At 40.7% G+C, this 24,887-nt stretch overlaps 1 protein-coding gene across 6 annotated transcripts in view; it reads left to right on the forward strand.

Moving 5' to 3' along the window:
• The window catches only part of LOC144043719 (nucleoprotein TPR-like), a 32,539-nt gene extending 8,236 nt beyond the window's left edge, over window positions 1-24,303 (forward strand). The window contains exons 11-55 of one of the 6 annotated variants that reach the window (XM_077557645.1): window positions 546-640; window positions 1,414-1,611; window positions 1,720-1,827; window positions 2,007-2,224; window positions 4,861-5,024; window positions 5,395-5,516; window positions 5,601-5,749; window positions 5,875-6,037; window positions 6,306-6,440; window positions 7,502-7,642; window positions 7,742-7,925; window positions 7,995-8,182; window positions 8,252-8,392; window positions 9,195-9,311; window positions 9,792-9,995; window positions 10,099-10,274; window positions 10,385-10,532; window positions 10,685-10,822; window positions 11,250-11,381; window positions 12,315-12,445; window positions 12,659-12,869; window positions 12,941-13,072; window positions 15,212-15,325; window positions 15,549-15,632; window positions 16,275-16,466; window positions 16,606-16,644; window positions 16,723-16,908; window positions 17,068-17,179; window positions 17,275-17,459; window positions 17,615-17,685; window positions 18,733-18,935; window positions 19,025-19,216; window positions 19,341-19,456; window positions 20,066-20,137; window positions 20,309-20,539; window positions 20,620-20,842; window positions 20,904-21,103; window positions 21,631-21,702; window positions 22,351-22,442; window positions 22,558-22,670; window positions 22,910-23,008; window positions 23,091-23,229; window positions 23,305-23,432; window positions 23,595-23,708; window positions 23,833-24,303. In XM_077557645.1, coding sequence (XP_077413771.1) covers window positions 546-640; window positions 1,414-1,611; window positions 1,720-1,827; window positions 2,007-2,224; window positions 4,861-5,024; window positions 5,395-5,516; window positions 5,601-5,749; window positions 5,875-6,037; window positions 6,306-6,440; window positions 7,502-7,642; window positions 7,742-7,925; window positions 7,995-8,182; window positions 8,252-8,392; window positions 9,195-9,311; window positions 9,792-9,995; window positions 10,099-10,274; window positions 10,385-10,532; window positions 10,685-10,822; window positions 11,250-11,381; window positions 12,315-12,445; window positions 12,659-12,869; window positions 12,941-13,072; window positions 15,212-15,325; window positions 15,549-15,632; window positions 16,275-16,466; window positions 16,606-16,644; window positions 16,723-16,908; window positions 17,068-17,179; window positions 17,275-17,459; window positions 17,615-17,685; window positions 18,733-18,935; window positions 19,025-19,216; window positions 19,341-19,456; window positions 20,066-20,137; window positions 20,309-20,539; window positions 20,620-20,842; window positions 20,904-21,103; window positions 21,631-21,702; window positions 22,351-22,442; window positions 22,558-22,670; window positions 22,910-23,008; window positions 23,091-23,229; window positions 23,305-23,432; window positions 23,595-23,708; window positions 23,833-23,882 — 6,422 coding nt within the window. In that variant the 3' untranslated portion in view covers window positions 23,883-24,303. The remainder of the gene's footprint in view (window positions 1-545; window positions 641-1,413; window positions 1,612-1,719; window positions 1,828-2,006; window positions 2,225-4,860; window positions 5,025-5,394; window positions 5,517-5,600; window positions 5,750-5,874; window positions 6,038-6,305; window positions 6,441-7,501; window positions 7,643-7,741; window positions 7,926-7,994; window positions 8,183-8,251; window positions 8,393-9,194; window positions 9,312-9,791; window positions 9,996-10,098; window positions 10,275-10,384; window positions 10,533-10,684; window positions 10,823-11,249; window positions 11,382-12,314; window positions 12,446-12,658; window positions 12,870-12,940; window positions 13,073-15,211; window positions 15,326-15,548; window positions 15,633-16,274; window positions 16,467-16,605; window positions 16,645-16,722; window positions 16,909-17,067; window positions 17,180-17,274; window positions 17,460-17,614; window positions 17,686-18,732; window positions 18,936-19,024; window positions 19,217-19,340; window positions 19,457-20,065; window positions 20,138-20,308; window positions 20,540-20,619; window positions 20,843-20,903; window positions 21,104-21,630; window positions 21,703-22,350; window positions 22,443-22,557; window positions 22,671-22,909; window positions 23,009-23,090; window positions 23,230-23,304; window positions 23,433-23,594; window positions 23,709-23,832) is intronic. The other 5 variants (XM_077557647.1, XM_077557649.1, XM_077557650.1 and 2 more) reach the window with 5 other exon arrangements.
• The last annotated feature ends 584 nt before the right edge of the window (window positions 24,304-24,887 follow it).

The following is a 24,887-nucleotide window of genomic DNA, read 5'->3' on the forward strand; positions in this document are numbered from 1 at the left end:
CTCAAATGTCGCTTTTACATCGCAAACACTGCGTCGATATGTTGCAAAATGACACAGAGGCCAACCTCATATTTTGCTAATTCAACATTTGCAACGTTCGGCAGTGCTTGCAGGTCAGTGGGATAGGGACTGAAGGGTGTAAATCATGGGAGCTATCTATCTATCTATCTATCTATGTATGTATCTATGTATGTATGAATCCTTCCTTCCTTCCTTGTATTATGTAGATTTCTCCATATCCAGAAATCCATATGTTTGCAGTTTGCACAATATTTAACAATCAACGAGGACTATTTTATGGGCTCACACATTGTCTTTGGTCAATAGGTCGGTGCTTTATGTAATTAAAAAAAAAAAAAAAAAAAAAATCTGCATTTTTAATTTTTTTATTTAAATCATGCCATTGCCATTTGTTGCTGCTGTGACCTTTCCTCCTGTTATGTTATGTAATGGCAAAATTGCAATATGCGCGGGCATTTCATGAGCACCTTCAGTCATTGTAGTCTTGACCATTGTTACATAGTTTGTCAAATGTTTTCCTTCAGGTGCACCCTCACTGACTGAAGAGAAGCTGGAGTCCATGTGTCCGTCTGCAGCAGCCATTGCTGCCATTGTCAAGCCTGGAATGAAGTTCTTTGATGTAAGTGGAACAAAACAAGCTATGTTTAACGACCTTTCTGGATTCCATATAATACATTCATAATCTAATGTGAGAGAAGTTGTGTTTGATACACATCATAATTTGTTGTTGGAAATCATCGGCAACAATGGAAATTAGAGCTGTCAAATGATTAAATTTTTTAATGAGATTAATCACATCTTGGAATTTTGATTAAGATTAAGAAGATTAAAAAAGGCTTAAAAAATTGCCTGCCAAATTTAAAGAGCACCTGTTATGTGTGAATTATTTTGACATTTAATGTTATGAGGACGTCTTCAACATTTTTTGATCCACTGCTCATGTTCATTCGCTTCTTTTTCTAATCGGTTAATTACTTGAATAATTTTAAATGGGGGGGAAAAAAATGACCCCAATAGTTTGACATGAACAAATATTGTCATATGCAAACATTTATTAAATGCTTGACATTAATGCATCTAGTTATATTTATTGCTCAAACGCAACCTGTGCTACCTTTAACGTACCCATCTGCTGGCAGCAGAAGGATCATCTGCGGTCAAAATTAACTGTGATTAATCTGCATTACTACTTGATTAATGCAATAATTTGTAATTTATTAATTAATTAGTTAACACTTTAACTTTGACAGCATTAATGGAAATGCAGTTTTATTGATTGTACTTGTATATGTAAATTTGATATTTTGCTGCCTTTCTGATGCTGTTTTTATCTTCTCTATCAAGTAACTATAGCCCTCTGACTGATTTCTTCTGACTTCTGTGTGCTGTCAGCTGTATAATGCATATTCTGAGTGTCAGACTCAGCTGCAACTGCAGAAGCAAGAGACCAGAAGGGTGAGCAAAGAGTTGGATGAGGTCGTCCAGGAGGTGGAATCCAAAGCACCTGTGCTCAGACGTCAGAGGGAGGAGTATGAGACCATGCAGAGTTCAGTGGCCTCCTTGTGGAATAAACTGGAACAGGCTCGAAAGGTCTGAGACATTGATATTCAATAACAATACGTCCATCATTTCAATTACTGTGAAAATAAATCTAAATGACTTGGCATATTTCCTTACATACAACTTGTGTGTTATTAGGAGATCTTGAGTTTACAGAAAGAGAAGGATAAGGCCATGCAACATTGTGACTATTTGGAGAAGGACAAGCTGAGGACAGAAAGATTGCTGGATGATTCCTCTGCACAAGTATGTTGCATATAGCCATGTACACAATACACACACACACGCAGCTGTTTTTAAAGCGGCCAAGCATCATTATAATAAGCAATATATAGCAAGGCTGTGATTTGTTTTGTAACACTTCCTTTCTCGTACACTATTTGCATTGATAAAATAATGTCCTCACTGCTGTTCATTCATTCCAGGTGTGCGCACTGCTGGTTGAACTTGAAGAAGCCCGAGGAAATCAGGTGACCAAAGATGATGACAGTTCCTCTAACATTTCTGGCCAGGTCATCAGGCCCCATCAGATTTCCTTCCGCAGTGTCGAGGAGCTCCAAACACAAAACAGAAGCCTACATGAAAAGCTGAGGAAACTAGAGGAAGATAACACAAGGCAGCAAACCATTACAACATCAATACGGTAAGAATGCTATTATTGCAACGCCTTTTTTTTCTTCTTTTTTGGGGGGTAAACCTTCATGGCGCAGCACTTGAAATGAAACCATTACAGTGGTCCCTTGCTGCTTCTTCTTCTTCTTCTTTTCTTTTCGGCTTTTCCCTTCAGTGGTCGCCACAGCGAATCCGTTGCCTCCATCTAACCCTGTCCTCTGCATTCTCTGCTCTCACACCAACTACCTTTATGTCCTCTTTAACTACATCCATAACCCATAAACCTCATTGGTCTTCCTCTAAACCTCCTGCCTGACATTTGGAAACTCAGCACCCTTCTGCCAATATACTCACAATCTCTCCTCTGGACATGTCCAAACCATCTCAGTCTGGCCTCTCTAACATGTGCTTTCCCTCTGATGTACTCATTCCTGATTCTATCCATCCTGGTCACTCCCAAAGACAACCTCAGCATCTTCATCTCTGCCACTTCCAGCTCTGCCTCCTGTCTTTTCCTCAGTGGCAATGTCTCCAGACCAAACAACATCACTGGCCTCACCACAGTATTACAAATCTTTTCTTTCATTTGAGCTAAAACTCTTTTATCACACCTGACACTTTTCTCTACCCGTTCCAGCCTGCCCGCACACGCTTCTTCACTTCCACAGTTTCCATTGCTCTGGACTGTTGACCCTAAATACTTCAACTACTCTACCTTCTTGGTCTCATCTCCCTGTAACCTCACTCTTCCACTTGGGTCCTTCCCATTCTCACACATACTCCGTCTTGCTATGGCTAATCTTCATTCCCCTCCTTTCCAGGGCAAACCTCCACGCCTCTAGCTTCTCCTCCACCTGTTCCCTGCTCTCACTACAAATCACAATGTCATCTGCAGACATCATAATCCATGGAGATTCCTGTCTAACCTCATCTGTCATCCTGGCAATTACCATAGCAAACAAGAAGGGGCTCAGAGCTGATCCCTGATGTAATCCCACCTCCACTTTGAACTCCTCCGTCACACCTACAGCACACTTCACCACTGTCTTACAGTCCTCATACATGTCCTGCACCACTTGAACATACTTCTCTGCTACTCCAGACTTCCTCATACAAAAACACAGTTCCTCTCTGGGTACCCTATCGTAAGCTTTCTCTAGATCTACAAAGACACAATGCACCTCCTTTTGACCTTCTCTGTACTTCTCTATCAACATCCTCAAAGCAAATACTGCATCTGTGGTACTCCTTTTTTGTGGGGGGCCATACTGCTGCTCACAAATGTTCACTTCTGCCCTCAGTCTAGCTTCAACTACTCTTTCCCATAGCTTCATTGTGTGGCTCATTATCTTTATTCCTCTGTAGTTGGCACAACTCTGCACTTCCTCAGGCATCTTCTCACTATCTAAGATCCTGTTTAACAACCCAGTTAGAAATTATACTGCTACCTCTCCTAGACACAGGTATATCATCAGGACCGAGTGCCTTTCCACACTCCATTCTCTTCAATGCCCATCTCACTTCATCGTTATTAATCTATGCTACTTCCTGGTCTGCCACAGCCACCTCTTCTACTCTTCGTTCTCTCTCATTTTCCTCATTCATCTACTCTTCAAAGTACTCTTTCCATCTTCCCATCACACTACTGGCATCTGTCAACACACTTCCATTCCTATCCTTTATTACCCTAACCTGTTGTACGTCATTCCCATCTCTGTCTCTTTGCCTTGCCAACCTGTATAGGTCAGTCTCGCCCTCCTTACTATCCAACCTAGCCTACAAGTCATCGTAAGCCCCTTGTTTGGCCTTTGCCACTTCTACTTTCACCCTGCGCTGCATTTTCCTGTACTCCTGTCTACTTTCGTTAATCCTCTGTGTCCCACTTCTTCTTAGCTAACCCCTTTCTCTGGATCCATTTCTGCACCTCCTCATTCCACCACCAAGTCTCCTTATCTCCTTTCCGTCCAGATGACACACCAAGGACTGTCCTACCTATCTCCCTGATCACATTTGCTGTAGTTGTCCAGTCATCTGGAAGCACCTCCTGACTACTATCCAGAGCCTGTCTCAATTCCTTCCTGAAAGTCATACAACGCGCTTCCTTTTTCAGCTGCCACCATTTCGTCCTCTGCTCTGCCTTTGCCGTCTTTTTCTTCCTCATCACCAGAGTCATCCTACACACTACCATCATATGCTGTCTGGCTACACTCTCACCTACCACTACTTTGCAGTAGTGGTAGTTTGCAGGTCCCTTGCTACTTCTCTGTTCACTTATCTCGGATTCACTTTATCGCGGATTTGCATTTGGGTCCAAAATTCCTGTATTACGATGTTTGGCTTGGGTTGTACCTCCCTATATCGCAGATTTTTTTGTGATTGGCTATTATATTTGCATGGTAATTGAAATAATATTCTTAATGTTTTTCAAAAACATTACTATTATTGTATGTTATTCGTTTTAGTTGTTTGATACATCTGTTGTAGTTTATGTTTATTGGGGGGTTTGAATGAAACCTAAAGCCATCATTCCACATCACACGTGGTGAAACACCCTGTATCATTTTATGCATGGTACAATTTTTATTGACCTAAGGCTAAAGAACAATTTACTTTCAATGAACTTCACTAATTTATTGATGAATTAATTGCCTGTCTGTTTACTTGCAGTGTGTCAGAATTGGAGACCAGTCTGGATAAACTTGAGAAGGAGGTAGAGCAATTGAGAGAGCAGAGCAACCTACAGAAGCAACTTGCTGACTCTAACGCAAGACAGAGAGACATGTACAAAACCCTGCTACAACAGAGCACTGGCTTTAACCTGCCCTCTCAAGGTGATATATAGTACCCATTTGAATTTTAATTTAAATGTATTTATTTGACAATGGGCATTGCACACTAATCAACATTTTACAATGTAAATATGCCCAAGTTAGCTAAGTTAAGCTAATTTTCATCGGCATTCCCTTGGCCAGAAGTAAGAGCCAGCCTACAATGAGTCATTACAATCACAGTTTTCATTGTGAAGATTTGATTATAACATGACCAAAATACAGTTGAATGTATAAGAGCAACACTCACATCATAGTGAAAATGTTGATTTAACAGGCACTAAAAAACAAATGAGAGAATCATTTTTTTAAGAAGAGAACCTAAACCTGAAAGGGTATAAATACATTTATTTTACGTGTTTGCCCCATCCAGATTTTTCACACCCTGCAAGTGCACCCACACGACCATCAGCCCCAGTAACTCGTTCAACGCCTCAAAGAGGCGCTGCTGCTGACTCTGCACAAACCGCACAGGCTAAAGCTGCATTAAAGCAGGTAAAACATTCTTCTGAAATTCTGTGATAAGTGGTATTAAATTTAAGCATCTGTTTAGCTCAATGTGGGTCTCTGCTCCTCCAGCTAAGCGACGCCTTCACCTTGTATAAAAAAGAAAAGGCAGAGAACGACAGAATGTTGAATGATTCGCATGACAGACTGGAGCGGCAGCTGACAGAGGTTCGCTCAAGCAATGCCAAATTGACTTCTCAATTGGAGTTCAGCAACGAGAGGTGTGAGCAAAATTACAGTCATGATAAATATATCTTATCAGATCCAAATATCTTATTGTTAAAATCTTGTCTTTTTGTAATGTTTTTATGAATGACTTTTTGTATTGTATCTCTTTTTATGAAAGGTATGAGATGCTTCAAGAGAGTGTCATGGCGTTTCGTAGAGAGACCTCGGCCCTCCAGGGCAGGAACCAAAAACTGGCTGCGGCAGTTCAATGGCATGAGCAGATAATCCACACTATGACTCAAGACCTGCGGCAAGCTAATGAAAAACTGGCACTTGAGGAGGTGTGCAGTACAACATTTTCGACCTAACCCACTTAGGGTTTTAATATAACAACCCAAAATTGTTACACAAATTGTTGAAAAACTTCATTTTTTTTCTCCCAGAGGCTCACACTACACCGGTTTGTGTGTCTTAGTTCATTTTCTCTTTCACTGAACAATTTACAAACAAGTTACTGAGATGTGTTCCACACTGAGAGGGTCTAGCTATTATGCACCCAGTTTAATGTGTGCGCCCAACTGCTATTGCACTTTTTATCCTTGTCTGTAGATGCGAGTTGAGAACTTGACTAAAGAGAGAGACATGTTAAAACAAGCAGAGAGTCGACTCAATCGCGAGAAAGAGGACATGCTGGCAGAGCAACGTAACCAAAACCTACTATTCACCAACCTCAAGACCATACAGGTAGTATCCCTCTTTTCTCATGACATGTCATGATTCCACTATTGTATTTACCAAAAATGCTTATGGGCTAGATTGGTTGGCATGGTGGAGCTTGAGCTGAGCCCCGCACAGTCCGCCTTTCTGTTAGACGATTAGTAGCAGACTGCGGCAAAATTATATGTAGTCAAGACACAGGTACTGACTGCAGTTATTGGCATTAAAGTGGAAGGCAAGCCAAAAGTTTTGTTTGCAATCATATTCTATGTTGGCGCTCACCTTTTTACTGGGTTTGGTAATGTGACGTTCGCAATGCGAACCCATGACTTCAGTTTCAGCCAACAGCAGAGGAGAGTGCACATAAAATGTCAGGCTCCTTGGATAGGTTGGATGGCTAAAAATGTGTGGTTTAAGCTGCATAATTCGTATTACACAAATGTTAAATGCATTTGCACTGCCTTGAAGGGGGGCCATTACGCCCCCCAATTTAAAATGTTTTTTAGGCGTTTTTGTTAAAAAAGAAATCAATCAATTTTGGGGTGTCTTGGATATGCAGTTCTGAATTTTAGAGTAGTCCCACTTTTGTCACAGTGAGACAAAAGTTGGAAACAATTTCTCAGACGTTTGAAAAAAAAAATGTAGCTCACAAAAAAACACTTTGTTGAGTACTGTAATGTCACACTTGATGGCTGGGTAGGCACATCAGTACCCAACTATTAAATAAAGCTGCTCAATGCAGGAAATTGAATTTTGAATAGTTACTGCTACGTGTGGCCAAAAATCTGCACATTCCCTTCTTCACGTACATACTGCACGTTTGACATCACATCCACAGAGGGTGAGAAATTTAAACCCAAATCCAGTCTGAAAACTATTGGCCAGAGGCTTGCAGGAGCACCCATTGTGAAAAACTAAAGTGTTAATCTGCTAATTAGAAGATGTTTTTATCCATAAATGACCAAGTAAAAAGGCTATTGTAAAGATGTTTTAGGGTAAATTGCTACATAGAGCAGCTTTAAATAAAAAGTAAATTTTCCACATCATGTCCCTTTAAATTATTTTCACTTTTTCTCTTAATTGTCTAGTTAACCATGGAACATACAGACACAGCCATGCGTCAGCGACTTGACAGTAAGATTGCGACTCTCGAAACAGAACTGGCCTCAATGAAGACTCGGCTGGAGCAAGAAGTAGCCCAGAGACATGCCCTTGGACGCAATATGGATGTATGTAACCTTTATATGTATTTTAACATTTCAGTTGAACAAAAATTGTAGATGGTAATCATTAATTTTATGTCCATTTCCTGTTTTATTTTAATCTAGGCTCAGTTGCTAGAAGCTAAAAAACAACTTCAGACACGTAACACCTTGCAGCAGAAGACAAGAGAGTTGTTGAAGAACTCTGAACAGCAGGTAGCTGCGCTAAAAGCTCAATTGGCTTCCACCTCATCTGAGGGTGTTTGCACCCCAGTTACCAGAGCGGCAACTCTTAGAACACCTGTCAGAGGTAACGGCTTCCTTTGAGTGACACAATCTTACGTTGTAGTCTTCACCATTTCTCCCGATGTATTTTCAGTGCGCTCTCCGGTTCAAACCACTCAGCAGCCTGCCATGTCCGAGCTGGCCGAGGCCAAAAGTAACCTAAGTGCTGCAGAGGAACAGAACAGCAAATTAGAAGAACAGCTAAACAATGCTAATGCTACTGTTGAGCAGTACAGGGCTGTGGTACTGACTTTGGAAGATAGTCTGAAGAATGAGAAAGAGGTAAAGTTGATGCCATTTCTTTTTACAAACATTCATGTGAATTCACATCTTTTCTTGATGTCCTCTCAGCAACGGTCTCCTCTTGAGATGAGACTCAAGGAGTCAGAAGACATCCAGAAGCAGATGGAAAACAGAATATTAGAGGTGGAGAAAAAGAATCAGCAAGCACAAGAGGACAGGAGGAAGGCTTTGGACACACTTGAGAAACAAGTAGGTCTCGTCACACACTTGAGTAAATTTGCAGGAAATTCACATTCAACCATCGTTCCAGCCCTCAGCATTTATTGTAAATTGACATGCACAGGTCCGTTTTTCAACACCCTTCTCCAACTCACCCGGCCGATTCAAAACCATGTCTGCTTTGCAACCCACTTCTGTGTGTGTGTGTGTGTGTGTGTGTGTGTGTGTGTGTGTGTGTGTGTGTGTGTGTGTGTGTGTGTGTGTGTGTGTGTGTGTGTGTGTGTGCGTGAAATGTGCTATACAAGTAAAGCTGCCATGCCTGTCTTGATTAGCCTCTATTCCTGTGTACAGTAATTTTTGGACTATAAGCCGCTACTTTTTTCACTTGCATTCGACCCTGCGGCTAATACGAATTGTGCGGCTTGTCCATCAGATTACAAGGGGGCGCACTATAAAGGAAGCGCAGGCAGAGCAAAACAAACCAAGTGAGCCCAAATACAGTAGGAGAGGCCCTCATTATGGAAACGAAAGTAGTGGGAACCCGGTGCAGTAACATTAAAACACCTGCTGTTTACAGTCGCGTGCGGCTTTTATGTGTAACAAACTCAAGTATTCCCCCAAATTTAGCTAGCGCGACTTATAGTAAGGTGCGCCCTATAGTCCAGAAATTACTGTACTTGGTTTTGCTTGCAGCTGAACCTGACAGATTTTTTATTTTTTTTTTTAAACATTCCCCTGTGCGGTACTGGTAACCACTCAACTTGAAGCATTGGTTACATTAATAAGAAATGTAGTATAAAGTGTTTTTTTTTTTCGTGTGTGTCTTTTCCAGGTGAGTGACCTGCAGCGCAGTTTAAAGGCCAGCCAAGTAGAGCAGCAGGAGGCACTGGAGAGAGCTGCTAAAGCTGTCACACTGGAGCAAAAAGCCATACAGGAGAGCCTGCTGCAGGTAATTAGTAAATACACACACACACACACACACACAGTTGTTACCGACTTGAGTTAGTTTCTTTCTACTGGCAGGGCACATGCGCGGTAGACATTTCTCATTGTGCTTGGGCACATTTGACACACAAAATGGGAAGACTGCACGTGTATGCTTAATTTGGCCCCGGCACTGGGCCAGGAGGAATAATCGCACTCAAACATTGTGTAATTAGAATTGGCCAAGGGTGAGTGCGCCCTTGCAGCCTCATTTTTCACAGATACCTCCTTGTCTTAGCTCATTTTGTTTAATCATTCTCAGTATTGTCCTCTAGCACAAAATGCAATTTATTTTGGATTTGTTTGTTTGCATGTTACGAGTATAACGCCATAAAGCTACCTATTTTTTTAAATTTTTAACTAAACTAAGTACCGGTAGACTTGTTAATTGTGTATATCTGTCGTCGTGCTGGATTTACTGAAGCAAAATTGTTTATTTTCTTAGACTAAGCAAGCTGGTGAGGCTCAAGCGAAATACGAGCGAGAGCTGATGCTTCATGCTGCAGATGTGGAAGTCCTTAAGGAGTTAAAGAAAACTTTCCAACAAGGAGCAGCACGGAAAAGCGAGCTAGAGGAACAACTGAACAAGTCCAACTCACTCTTACAGGAGAAAACTGCAGGCTGGACAACTTTGGAGAACCAGCTGAAGGTGGGAGGAATGACTTGACCACCTTTACACAGAAACCACCACTAAATATCTTTCATTAAAATGTTTTTGTATCACCCATTGGTATTTACTTTGATTCTCTCAGGATGAATTGGCTAGTCAGAGTCGGCGGTGTCAAGAGCTGGGAAAACAGAACGATCTCCTGCATGTACAGATGGATGAAATGGCTGCAAGGAGTCGTCAACAGCAACCACAGCAACAGCTTGACCTGTCATTCAATGAGGAAGAGAAGACGCTTGAGCAGATACAAGAAATACTCAGGTATGTTAGTGTTACATACACTTCAAAAGATGGTTGAGGAAGATGGAGTTAGGTGTTTAATTTTGTTTAGTAGCGGCCAACTGAATTTGAAAAATCTATGCATGTTGTAGGTTTGTGCGGAAAGAGAAGGAAATTGCTGTGGCTCGAGGTGAAGCCTCTGAGGGAGAAGCTCTCCGCTACAAACAACGAGTGGAACACCAAAACCGGGAACTTAAGGAGCTTCAGGAAGCTTTGAATGCTGAGAGAGAGAAGCTGCAGGTAGGAAAGGAATTTGTGGATAGCTCAACAAAATTATTTGAACATCTAATTTATGATCAAAGCAGCAAATTAGTTTGGAAATGTCCAGAAATTGTCTGTGAGAAAGGGTGGGCTATTAATAGACACAAACACAGATTTTGTCATGCTCTCAGACCATAGTGAAGACACTGGCTCATAAAGAAGCTCAGCTGAAGAACATGGGGAATGTCAGCACTCTACAAGAGACCAACAAGATGCTGAAAATGGAAAGGGAGAAATTAGAACAGGAGCTGCAGCAAACACAAGCAAAAGTAAGAGTATCCTCTGGGTACCATTTTGTCATGAATATTTTTATCTATCTATCTATCTATCTATCTATCTATCTATCTATCTATCTATCTATCTATCTATCTATCTATCTATCTATCTATCTATCTATCTATCTATCTATCTATCTATCTATCTATCTATCTATCTATCTATCTATCTATCTATCTATCTATCTATCTATCTATCTATCTATCTATCTATCTATCTATCTATCTATCTATCTATCTATCTATCTATCTATCTATCTATCTATCTATCTATCTATCTGCGTTGATAATTACATTTTAAATTTCTCTAATGGATTATATACCCATATAACAAAAATTCTAGATTTGCGTTTTTTAGAATTGTTTTTTTTATTTCTATTCAGCTACATTCTGACGCCCCGTTGTTTCTATTGTCAATCAGGTGAAGAAGCTGGAGTCCAACATTAGCCCACTACATGAGTCATTGTCTCATCTTTCTGACAGAAATGGCTCCCTGCAGGCTGATAAAAAGTTGTTAGAAGATGACGTTAAACACTTGAAAGCCAAAGTACAGGTAAGTCTTAAGTACAATGAATGACTAGCTTTATCCTATAGAGTAAACTTGTTTTCTGGATTATTAACGCATTCAAACTCAAAAACGTTCAAATAATTTTTTAAATACAGGTACTTTTTCCCTTCACTCCCAAAAACCTATTTATGCGGGGTTTTTTTGTTAGTTTTTTTTTTTTATGCTAGAACATACAGAAGGCTTTGATGCAGCTTCTGACTCGAAGAGGTCGCATAAAACAATGGTAGTTATTACAAAAACCAGCCAACAGGTAGCAGAGTATAAGAGATCAGCCAGGGCCATGTTGCAACAAGCTCTTTTCCCCCGTTTGTGAATAATGATGAAACATAGCTATATTCTAATGCTAATTCCTACAAAACGGAAATGGATACAAATATGCTTTTTTTCAATGAAAGAAGTGAATCTATTCTTTATTTTGGTAGGTTCCATGTTTTATAGCAACAGAACAGAATATTATGTGGGCCTTGCAAAATCAGTCAAAATCCAGTAAAACAGCCGGGAGTGAAGGGGGTTGCTTCAGTGAAAATGGCTGGGAGTGAATGAGTTAATAATAATGACCTCTCCCTCAAAGTACTCACAAATTTAGTTGGTGTGAAACCGGGGCCTGATTAATTAAGCACAAAACTGATATTTGCAGAAAACCATGACTTTTCTGTTGCATGAATAGTAACCGGTACATCACTGTGTTTTCCTGGAGAGAAATTATTAACATACAACGCAGCATTCTTGCCTCACTCAATCTCTACACTGCTGCTTTCTGTGATTTTTTTTTATTTATTTATTTTAATTGTCCTCAGGGGATAAATGAAGTGATTGATTGATTACTTTTGATCCATGGTAGTTGAGCCTCTGTTCCTTATGTTGTTACACAGAACTTTGTACATCAAATCTGCATTTTCTATCCGTCCACCTCCGCAGCACCTTGTTAGCCAGCAGAAAGATGGTGATGCTGAGGAAAAGCAAAAACTCACTGCAGAGAGAGAAACACAGCAGAGACGCATCTCCCAACTTGTTGAAGAGACAGCCAAGCTGAAGACTGAGCTAGCCAAGTAAAAACAAACATAAATGCGCTAAGATCCACGTTACGATCCACTAAAGTATCATTCAGTGAACATTGACTATATGCCGCCGAAATTAGGTGACCAAGTTGCATATACCGTGCTGTTAATGGTTTTTTTAAGTTCCATTATGTGTTGTGGATCTTAGTTAATTAGTTAAAAGTCTATTGCACGTGCCCTAAATTTCATCCCATGTCATTCCAGATCGAGCACCAGCACTAACTCAGCCCAGTCTCAGGTAAAAAGCCTTAGAGAGTCTGTGACCCGCCTAACAGCAGAGAGAGACACACTGAAGAAAGAAATGGGAACAAAAAACAATGATATTCTGGAGAAAAACAGGACCATCGCACAAGTGAGAAAGATAGGACGCCGCTACAAGACCCAGTATGAAGAGCTAAAAGTCCAGCATGATAAGGTGGGTCTGCACTTTGCAGCACTGGTTATCATGTTATGAACTGCTGTCTTAAGGCCTTCTATGTTTTCTAGCTGGTGGGGGAAACTTCAGCTAAAACACAAGGTGAAACGAGTCAGGTGGAGCAGCAGGAACTCGCTAAAAGTCAAGAAGAGATGAACAAGGTCAAAGAGGAGCTGACCACATTGAAAGAGGCGATGCAGCAAGTAAGCAGCATTTTGAACCCCTACAAGCATACAACACCGTGCAGTCGTAATGAAAGCGGAATATGCAGTAAATTTAAGAAAACAGTTCACACGTAAGATATTCATGTTACATAGGGACTCTGTCAGTCAAGCTGCAACACAGTTAGGGCTGCCAAGATTAGTCGACTAGTCTCGACGAAGTCTACGATCAAAGCCGTCGACAATTAATATTAATAGTCAACGAGTTGTTTATTTATGTATTTATTTATTTGGCGTTCTGCTTTTGTCGAAAACTGCCTCGTCTCGCAATTCTCCCGGGGCTGGATGCCCCTCTGCACAGTAGTGTTCATCCGGGTCATGGAAAGAAAAGCATTATGGGTAGTGAAGTCTCACGGCTAACCCATGTTCGCAACAGAACCTGAAACTTCAGACACATTTCACCCAAAATGCTTAATACGTTGCAAACCTCTCTTTCATGGCACCACACCAGTGATAAAGCAGCATTTAAAAAAGAAGCATGTTGTGGCTGCATTTTTGGCATTGTGTTGTTTATATAGTCATCTCTGGAAGTTAGCATTAGCACCGTGTGTGTAAAATGATGTTCCGTTTGGCATGCTAACATATTTGTAAGTTCTATTATGGAGTACGGAGGCTTTAGTCGGCAAACTTGTGTTTATTAATAACCAAAACAGTTTTTGTAGGTCACCGAACGTGTTGACATTGACCGTGCGCCCTCACAGAGGTCTTTTTCTCTCTTTTGACTCGTGAGGTGCAACCACGCACAGTGTTGCGTTTATAAACTCGGACATAGCAAGACTCAACAGAACATGACAGCTTTGCCACAAGTCCTCAACAGCAACACGTTACAATAAAGCGCAGAATAGTTTGTTATAATATGCAATACAGTGCTTAAAAATATAAGTTCCTTATAATCTTTAAGGATCTTTTTCTTGATTTCAGGTACATACCACATTTTGTTTGTATAGATTAGTTTACTGCTTTTAAATTACACATACTCGTGAAGCAAAACAAAGCAAGTATTCATTTTAGTTGTGTTCAGAACAGTGTATTTTCCTAATTTTTCTCATCTGATTTCACTACCTTCTAGGCCTACATTACAAAAAAAATGCTTAGTCCCCAAGAAGAGTGAAATATTGTAAATATTTTCATAGTATTAGTGCTACTTTGCATAGTTTTTAGTTTAATTTTAAAATACACTAAAGATTCACAGCCCAAAAAATTCTAAAGCCACAGTATCACCATCAATTTATAAACATGTCAGAAATTATGGTGCAAGCTGCAAAATCTACTCCAATTTCAATGTACTATAATCTTAATTGTTAATTTGTACATACTTTTAAAGAATTCAAAATGTAAACTAATGATGGTTTAAAAAGAGCAGCCGCTTGTTGGTGCAATATGCTGCTATTTACATATTGTCGCTGTCCTGTTAAAAACAATTACGTCCAAAAAAAAGTACATAAATGTTTTGCACAAGACAGCGACGATATGTTCCGATTAGTCGACTAATCGCGACTACTGCTGGTTATTAGTCGACTAGCAAAATAGTCGTTTATGGCAGCACTAATTACACAATAATTTAATAGTTCTCAAGGGTTTGGATTCGATTGGCCTTTGTGTGCTCCTCATACAAATGATGGTTTTATTAGCGTTAAATTAAAATTCATCAGCCCCGTACAAATTCATCTGTAATGTTTATATTTTTTCATCCCCACCCATTTGCTGAAAAACTCTTGTATTGGCACCACAAAGGGGCGCCAAAGCCTCTTAGAATAAGAAAGTAGTACTTTGTGTTAACAAGGAACTATGTTAAAGTCATACATGTCGACAAACTTTGCATGTTGGGATGTTTGCCACATGTGTACAAGCGTCCTTGTGATACCCCCCCCCCCCCCAAATAAATCAAAACATCTGGAATCATAGTTTGTAGAATTTTTACAGGTTGAATCATGACAGCACATTTTTGGGCTACCCTCGACTACCTTTTTTTTTTTCTTCCTTTCTATTTATGGTCCATTTCCACTGGAAGTAGTTAGGGATTTGTCCAGTGTACATAGAGCAGCTGTTACAGCAAATCTTTTAATATACTGACGAAGTTCGAGTGTGGTGGTGCCAGTAAAATTGGTTTACTTTCTCCAGGCCAAAAACTCTGAGCAGGAGCTTCAGAACGCCCAGAAGGAAAACCAGCAGACCAAGGAAAAGTTAAAGGAGATCCAAAATCAATTGACACTGAACCAGAATCAGCTTACACAGGTACTGTAACCACAAGCATATTTTTGGTCTGAGAAAGAGGTGTATTCTGTATGTCCTTCAGAAAAGTACACAGGGTGTGTATTTTTTCTTAACGTATTTAGATAGTTTTCTGTTATAGTGGTTGAGATCCAAATCAGTCCCCAAAGCCACCATGTGCACCTTTTTAATCTGTGACATTTGAGAAGTAGCCTTACCTATTTAAATTTTAATTGTGTTTCTGTAGGTTCAAGCCCAGTTGTCCCAGACACAGACACAATTGCAGCAGAGTCAGAAAGAGCTTCAACAAGCTAAAACGCACACACAGCAGGTAAGCACTGCTTAACTAGAAAACCGGCTGTCATATTTCCTCAAAAAACATACAGTTGCTTTTTTTGTCATTCCAATTGAAATCATTCCAGCTGAAGATCTCTGGTCACTTGTTCACATGTAAGGGGATCGATTCTGTCCTGCTTACATACGCCACCACATTGATCATAACAGGCGTTTTACAAACAAGTGACATGCAGATTGATGTAAACATCACGTTACTTATCAAGATAGAGTTAATTGGTTTATTTAGCACAATAATTGGGATTGGTTTAACACAACATGTTACAACAACTTTAGAACATGTTCTCTTATCGCAGACAAACTCTGGAAGGCAGCTGCTATTTCCAAGCGTGCAGATCGCACACATCCTGGCTCTTCCGATGGAACTGTTTTCATGACGTTTGTTCGAAATGGCAAAATTAATACACCGTACCAGCCCTGTGAATGAAATTCAATAAGGGTTCAGCCTTTTTATTCAAATTGAGGTGTTTAAAATATTTGGAGCATTTTCATTCCGTTCGGTCATTCAGTTTCATGTTAATCGGAATGCAAGGCTCCATGTAAACCCGGCTAGTGTTCCTGAGACTATCCAAATACGATTTTAACAGTAATCAAACTAAACTAGTTGTCTAAATTACAGATACAGAACCAACTGAAATCATCCCAGTGTCAGGCTCAGGCCCGTCAAAACCAGATTCAACTAATGCAGAAGGAGCTCCAGCAGGCTAAAGATTCTCTACAGCAAAACGTTGCCAATCAGAAAAAAGTCCAGGAGACACACCAACAGGAGATTAACAATCTTAAAACCACTTTGAGCCAAGCAGAGAGTCAGGTGAGTTGGTGTCCCTGTTTTTTGTTGTCCACTAAGACAGTGGTCCCAAACTACCAGTCTTCTATTTAGTTCCGGGCCGCACAGATAAATGTTAAGGTTAAAAAAAAAAATAATGCTGCATTTTGGATCTGCTTCATAGGTGTCTGAGCTCCAAGGCCAGGTGGATACTCTCCATACGGTAAGGAATACTCTAAACAACATTATGCTGTACATAAAATGTCGAATTTTCATAAATAAAAAAAAATCCGTTTGTCAGATGATGTCTTCCAAAGAAGGCGAGAATGCGCGCCTTCAAGAACAGCTCCAAGAAGTAAACCAAGCCAATGAAGCTCTCAGAGCTGCACAGATAAAGCAGAATCTGTCCAGCCAGGCCAGTGATGATAACACTGCAACTGATGCAAATCAGCCATTGCTCGAGGAGCTTGCAAAACTCAGACAGGAGGTACATTTTTGACTGCACTTTAAAGAGGTCAACTGAATCTTTACAAGGCAAAATGTCCTTCAATGATTGAGACCAATAATCTCTAATGTTCTGATGTGGGTTTTTTTAAAAAAAAAATTTAACAGTATTTAAACGAGTAATTATAATACTTTCTTCCAGCTGTCTGAGAGCAAGAACAAGGAAGAGCAGTTCAGACAGCAGATGGCTGACAAAGAGGAGAAGACTAAGAAAGCCTTTGTGGGAGCCAAGACTAAAATCAACCAGCTGAATAGTAGGTTCCACGTGTGACTGTATACTCAAACATAAGTTAAGCTAAGTTATAATGCTAACTTTTTTTTTTATAAACTTGTGGTGCTTTTCATTCAGCTGCAAAAGCGAATCTGAGCAAGGAGGTGGAAGATCTCAAGCAGAGTAAGGAGGAACTCGAGGTAAGGATGAATGCCTTGAAGTCACAGTATGAAGGAAAACTTCTTCGGCTTGACCGGGAACTGAGAGAGACTCAAACTCATGCTGAGCCCAGAGAGGAATCCCTGGACCAGAGTGCTTCGAAGGTTAGCGTAACAGTCTTATTAATTGTAGTATTCCAACCTGAAAATATCGCATAGGCTACATGTGTCCTTGCTTTAAAAAAAGAAAGAAAAATACCCATCATCACATAAGCATCATCTGCTATTGATTTGTCATTTAAAGTTGTTTCTGTACTTAGGTGGGTGATCAGAGCAGATCTGTAGACCAAAGACAAATCTCTCTGAAGAGTCCAGCCCAGGACAGGAGCAGGTCTGTTACTCCCAGATTCATGCCACAGCAGAAATTATTGTTTTGTGATCTGACGAGTCAAATTCAGTCAGAGTTCGTCAGCCTCTGATTCGTTCGTACAGTGTTTCTAAGCATATTATTACAAATAATCTAAAAGAAAATATTTGTTTGCGGTGTAGAACTATTAATGGCCATTCAGGCATAAAAATCAGGAAACTACTGTAATATTAATACATTAAATAATAAACACACTCATGATGAGTATGTAATAAGTTGTCACGCATGCACCTCAAACCCCATTTCTGTAAATATTCCATGTGCCTCAAGTGTAAAGGTTAACCACTGCAAAACGTAAACTTAGTAACGTTCCTTCGGATAAAAAGGGACAATAGTAGATTGGCTGCTAGTTATGGGACTGCTGAGCGTAGCAAGCAGCACATATTACTATCCTAGAAAAATGGGTTTATTATGGGACTGCTTGCGGAGCAGCTCCGCAAGCAAGAATTTTTCTAGTTTGCAATCCTATTGTCTAGACCAGTGGTCCCCAACCACCGGGCCGCACAGTTAAAAAAATAAAAATAAATAAGTAAAAAATAAAAAACTTACTATACTTCCGGTTAATTGATTAGCCCAAGGCTTAAGAATATTTTATTTTGAAAAGTGACCGGATTCTCTCTTTATGATAGACTCTTGACTCGCTGATGCTAATCTCTATTAAATGCGCCAATTTAGTGCATTTAAGGAGGGCGCTGCTAATATAGTTACATAAAAATGTGGCTTGAAATTTATTTATATCTACAAAATACCCCAGTTTTTGTAGGGCTCGTGTCATTCATAACCATTACCATAGTGACCTCACCATATTAAAGCGTTGTTACCCTTGTTATGGTTTTTGTGCTGCTAGTACAGCAATACATAGTGAATTTGCGTTTGTTGTAGCCTTTTATTAATCAGCTGCCGAACAGCCAACTTAAAAGCATTTGAATTTTCAGGTATTGTTTTATAATAAAAAGACATTGTCAAGGTTTAATGTTAAATGTCTTCTACTAACATTCAATATTTATCTAGCAGCTCAAGCCTATCTGAACCACCCACTGCCAATATCCGCCCCACGCCAAGTACCCCATCTCCGAGCAACAAACCGAGCCCTTCCCCTGGCAGCAAGTCAACACCCCGTGCCAGCATCCGACCTATGGTCACCCCAGCAACTATTCCCATGCCAACACCTACTGCCACTGTAATGCCAACCACACAGACCGAGAGCCAAGAGGGTAAATGTTTAAAAAAAAAAAAAGTTTTACATTTTCCGTGGAACTGAAAATGGTCAGGCCTGAAGTATTCTCAATGGTTGTGTTTTTAGTGTTGATGACTGCAGGAGCCGCTACCCACACTGTCATGTCCAGTCTTAACACACCCGCATCCATAACACAACCAACCAGCACGCAGGCTACAGCATTTGTCCAGCCCACTCAGCAGCAGGCCACTTGTCAGGATGTAGGCAGCAGTATAGATACAGAGCGACCATCAACATCTTCCGCTGTTATTGGAGCATGTAAGCAGCAATGTGGTATCTTTTAAGCATTATCTGGTCCTTCAAGCCGTCACACAGTTGCACCATCTAATGAAAGCGCAGTAACCTCCAGATTGGTGTGAAATGATATTCTGTTTGATTTCAGCGATTTCAAAGCGAAGTAGAGAGGATGATATCGAGGAAGAGGAGATTAGACCAGAGAGTTCTCACGCCCCTTCAACTGCCAAAAAGCTCAGACTGAGACAAACTATTGTCCTCCAGGTAAATGACTTGAATTTTCCTCCTTTAGTTTCTTTGGCATAATTTGATGTGCAAATGTCAGAAAGCGCTCCATTACACTATAGTCATGGAAAAAGGTTTTGGGATTGTCTCAGATTTTGTCTTCAACAAGCATTTGTGTTTCAGAGTTCATTTCTGTGATATGAATTGAAATGCTAAAATGTCTAGTCTTTGATTTCTATTCTGGTTTTATATGCTCTAATTAAGGAACCAAGTAGATTCATCATCATTTATTAATTATGTGGTCAGAAAAATTAGACCAAGATCAGAAGCGGGTTTAAAACTATGATAATTGTATTGCTATTAGAGATGCTTTTAAGTCTTGTTAACTTTTTCTCAAAGCAAGTAGTAGGCATGATAGCACTGAATCTTTTTTTTTTGTCCAGCCTTTTGTAAGTTATACCGTTACTACTGTATAAGCTTTTGATTTAAATTTTACATTCACATAGTGACCGGATCCATCAGAGAAAAAAATGGACACTACCTTAATGAGACGAAACTAAACATGAGAGTCAAACCAAGTCTGTTGCAAATATAAATGTATTTTTGTATCATTTTACTTTAGTCACTGTCATTACAACTATGTTACAGATGCAAGGTGAGGAGGAGATAGAAGATCTAAGGGATGAAAGTGAAAGACAAGATTCACCTGACAATAGTCAGGTCAGTTTAGAGTGTTTTTCAATAACAAATGATGTGTAAGCCAATAACAATTATGGGGAGATCCAGTGTTTCCAAACATTTCAAATTTGATGCTATTGAATGATTAAATCTGCTTTGGTGGTTCATTTGATGTGATGCCTGCAATAAATCCTTTTGTTATTTGGTGTGCAGGAGCTTCCAGAAGATTTTCCCATTATCCCCGAAGATGACGACATAGAGGAGGAAGGCATGTCCCAGTCGGTCCCTTCGGATCGGGCGTCCCCTCAGGAGTCGGGCCTGACTCGCGAAGTTATTGTTATTGACACAGACAGCGAAAGCCGTGAGAGCAGGGGAGAGAAACCGGAGACCACAGGTGGAGAAGAGGAAGAGGGTGAAGAAGAGTCTGAGGAGGAGGAGGAGGAGGTGCACCCCTTTTTTCTTATTGTCATAACATCTAGGTGTGATGGGTTGTCTGCTCTTAACGCCTCTACTTTACTTATTAGTATAAAGTGGAGGTGGCAGAGGAGGAAGTTGACGATGAAGATGATGATGATGAGGAGGAGGATGATGCAAATAACTTTGCTATGAAGGACGGAGAGGAGAGCAATGAGGAAGATGGGGATGCTGAAGAGGAGGGACAGCAGCCATCAGTTCCCACCAGCGTGGAGGAGAATGAATCTCAGTGTACCCCCGAGCCGTCTCACAGCAGTGAGCAACTTCAAAAATGTATTTTAGATTTTGATCCTTATTCTTGTATTTCTGAATGACAGTCTATCTTCTCCTCCAGGTGAAGCTGTCAGCATCACCGAGTCAGAAACCCAAAGAGAGACGGTCCACGTGCCCCCAACGTCCTCCCCATCCACACCCTCCCCTTCTACTTCTTCACTTACGCTCCGACTACCCCAACCCCGAAAGCCCCCGCACTCCCTCCCCCCACGACTGTACATCCAACCCCCAGCTTCAGAGCTCGGACCCCCACACACACAGGTAGGACTACGGTCAGTGGTCAGTGCAGGGATTCATACATGAGCAGCAGTAATGAATTCATTCAGTAGATGGACCAATTCCATTACAGACAAGCAGCGGAGTTGGTGTCCTCTGGCAATGGTTAACAAGTAGATGTAGACACAGTGAGGCTTATTGCTTAATTTCTGAGTGAGACAGCTGAGAGATGTGCTTAATACTTACCATTCCATCCCAATTCCTCATGGGACAGAAAACCTCTGCTGATTATGTTGATATTAAAGCTACAATATTATTAAGAAAGATGCCTTCTAAACTGAGGCAAATTAAAACAAATATTTTTGGCATTAAGGAGTGAAATTGAAATGTGATGTTGTGTGCAGTGGTCCAGAAACCTAGCTATGCAAAATAAATGCTGTCTAGCCTGCAATTTGGACCTGCATTTTATTTGTTAGCTTCATTTTTTTCCCCCGGGAAAACCACCATACATGCAACCTCCAGTCAAAGATGAGCGTTCCGTCTTGTAAATAGGTTTATTGTGTGTCATCCAGAGACAGTCCTCCCAACTTCGACGACCATCAGTAGGTCGAGGACCACAGTTGACGCCGGGCATAAGCAGTATGGTAAGCGGCTGCCTTTGTTGCTGTACAGTTTGCAACCTTTTTAATTGGATGTCTGTATTCTCTGTTATGTATTGACGCTCTGTACTGAAAGATAAGCTTCTAACTTCTGTCGTATGTGATGGCTGTAAACAAATGACTCCATTGGCTGTTAAGGGAATGCCAGTGGAAAACAGCTGATTGCTGTTACTTGCTTGAAAAAGCAAAGTTGCGGTCATGCATTTAATTTAATGTAATGTCATGAGTGGATGCTTAACCAAGGTCTTCTTTCAGACTGATGCATGCCAAATAGTGGTGTTTCTGACGTAGCACACAAAGTATGAATGATTCCAATTTTAATATTAGTGCAATTATTTGATGAAATCACAAGCTTAAATGTAACCAGAAGATGAATGAGTGGCTTGTAAATATCCATTCTTCATTGGAAGCAATTCTAATGATGTAGGATGGGACGGTAGCAAATTTTTGTTACTGGAGAACATACAAAATGAGTACTGTAAAAACAGCAATACAACAAATGTGTCGATCAGCAGTTTTTGGTTGATCTTGCAAAACAGAAGACTCAATGGACATACATTGACAAACTCTAAAATTAAAACTTGTTTTATAGACTCATGCAGTTATGCTTAAATGTATATTTTTCTATTACAGCAACATTTCTTTGACGATGATGACAGGATGGTTCCAAGTACTCCTACGCTGGTTGTCCCCCACCGTACTGATGGCTTTGCTGAAGCTATACAGTAAGCAGATATTTCTTTCTTTCTTACTCGGATAACATTTTGACACCGGAACATCACAATGCTTTGCCCCCCTTTACAGCCGAATTTCACCACCCATGTCTGTCTGTCACCTCAGTTCCCCTCAGGTTGCAGGTCTGTCCACCAGGTTTCGATTTGGGCCCCCTGAAGATCTTCTCCCTCAGACCTCAGCGTCGCATTCGGACCTGGGACAGCTCGCCTCTCAAGGAGGTACGACACAACAAATAGAACACTTTTAGCTCCACGTTGCCTTCATTAGCACTTTTTCACTCCGTACACTATTGTGACCAATAAGTGAAGAGAGAGGCATGTCACATGGTTTGTGAAGCTCACACGCACAAAAAAGACAAAGAAAACCAGAGCAAGTTGACAAACGCGTCAACTGATTTAGAGCACAGAAAGCAAAGTGTAGGTGTGGAAACACACTGACTTTGCTATTGTGTGATTAGGTCTGGGCATGTATGAGTCTCCTCTGTTCCTGGCTGCTCATGATGAGGATGGAGGAGGAAGAAGTGTCCCCACAACACCTTTGCAGGTGGCTGCACCAGGTGAGTGCGTCCACATTGTGCACACATTTATTATTGCGCATCAAAGAATCACTTGACGGTGTGTCTTCACTTTGTACGACAGTGACTGTCTTTACGGAGTCTCTGCCCTCAGACAGCGGGGACAACATGGCCTCCCAGTCTGTTCCCATGGTAACTGCCTCGACTGGGATGTCCACAGTAGGTGACGATGTAGATGAGGTCTTCATGGAACAAGAAGAAGGGTGAGCTACTTTTTTGGGGACATTTCTGTGTTGTTAGCTCTTATCTCTGACTGCTTATCTCCGTGTGTCTTTTAGTCCAACTGTTGAGATTTCTTTGGACAGCCACACTGACATGGAGACTGCAGGACAGCAGAGTGAAGATGCATCACTTCCATCCACTAGTCAAGACCCTGATTCCTCTACAATTTTCAACACATTGTGCAGTAAGATGTTTGAATAGACTCAAGATGGAAACGTTCTCATTACTGTCGTCCTCCTCAAAGTTATCATTAAAATAGCAGGAAGTGTGCAATCAGGTGTCGGGAAGTGTTTATTCTGAGGAAAATGCGGATGCCCTCCTGTCTCACCATCTGCTCTCTTTGCAGACACCAGCAGCGTCACTCAGAGGCGCGCGGTCACCAGTCAACCGGTGGTGAGCACCCCACTCAGCAGAGGAAGCAGAGGGAGGGGCGAAGGACGCATGCTGATCAGCCGCAGAGGTAAGAAAATGAAGTGCTCTGCATAGTTAAGAATGGATTGCTGGAGCTACTTGTACAAAATATGACCAGAACTTTATATTGCCCCTATGTTCAAAAACTGTTTTGTTTTTTTCCCCCGTGTCAGGGACAGTTGGTCGATCAAGAGGAGGATTGGGCAGAGGAAGCTCCATCTAAATATCAGTTCATCTTTACCTAAACAGCACATGCCATGGAATCAAAACAAGTCCATAATGATGATCAACGTATTGTTGAATTTGTTGCACACTGTTCAGTCTGTTAGAGCTTTGTCATTGTACAGCCACTGGTCATGTCAGTTTGGTTTAGGTTTATTTTTTGTGGTCAGTTCTTTTTTTTCTTCAGTGTTGACATATTTGTTTGTTTTATTTTCTCAGTAATATTCAATGATTAGGAAGAGAAAATGCTATATGTATTTTTTTATCAGTATTTTTTTTGTAGTCCTGGCAAAAAAGCAAAAAAACAAAAAAAACACACAATAGACCACTCTGTTAAGACTAACCTTTATAAGAACAGGGCTGATGTGACTGGGATTTGGAGATCCTTAACATTCATTAAATAATAAAACTTTTAATAAAAACGTTTGCCAGATTGCTTCTATATAGAACTATTACAAAATACAATATTCCTGTAAACACAACAAATGTTAGTTTTCTGCAGCCAATATTGCAAAGTCATGTTACCAGCTTGGTGAAATATTGCTTGGGTTTGCTGCTTTGTGTCTCCAAAAGAGCTGAGAAGTTGGGCACCAGCCACACAGGTACTGTATACATATTGTACAAAGCAGGAATCATTCAATTATTAAACATTCAATACTGTACAGATATAATAGGTGCCTCGCGATTGGCTGATGATCAGTCCTATGTGTACCCCACGTCTCTGCTAACCTTGCTCTGCAAGATGAATTATCGCGGCATTTGTGAGTCCACAAACTCCGGAGAATACATCTTGTACCCAGTCCGTTGATTTCCACCGATCCGAACGACCAATGACAGAGCGACATTGTGTTTGCGCTGGAATATGCAGCTGTGATTAAATCAGGAAGCCAGCGTTGATGCCGGGGCAAACAAACAAACCAAAACTGGACGAATGGACGCTGCAATTATGTTCTTGCAGAATTACTCACCGTTTCCTTGTTGAATGTTGAAGAGGTGCGTCGTGCAT

This window comes from Vanacampus margaritifer, chromosome 2 (genome assembly GCF_051991255.1).
Source record: "Vanacampus margaritifer isolate UIUO_Vmar chromosome 2, RoL_Vmar_1.0, whole genome shotgun sequence".
NCBI lineage: Eukaryota > Metazoa > Chordata > Actinopteri > Syngnathiformes > Syngnathidae > Vanacampus > Vanacampus margaritifer.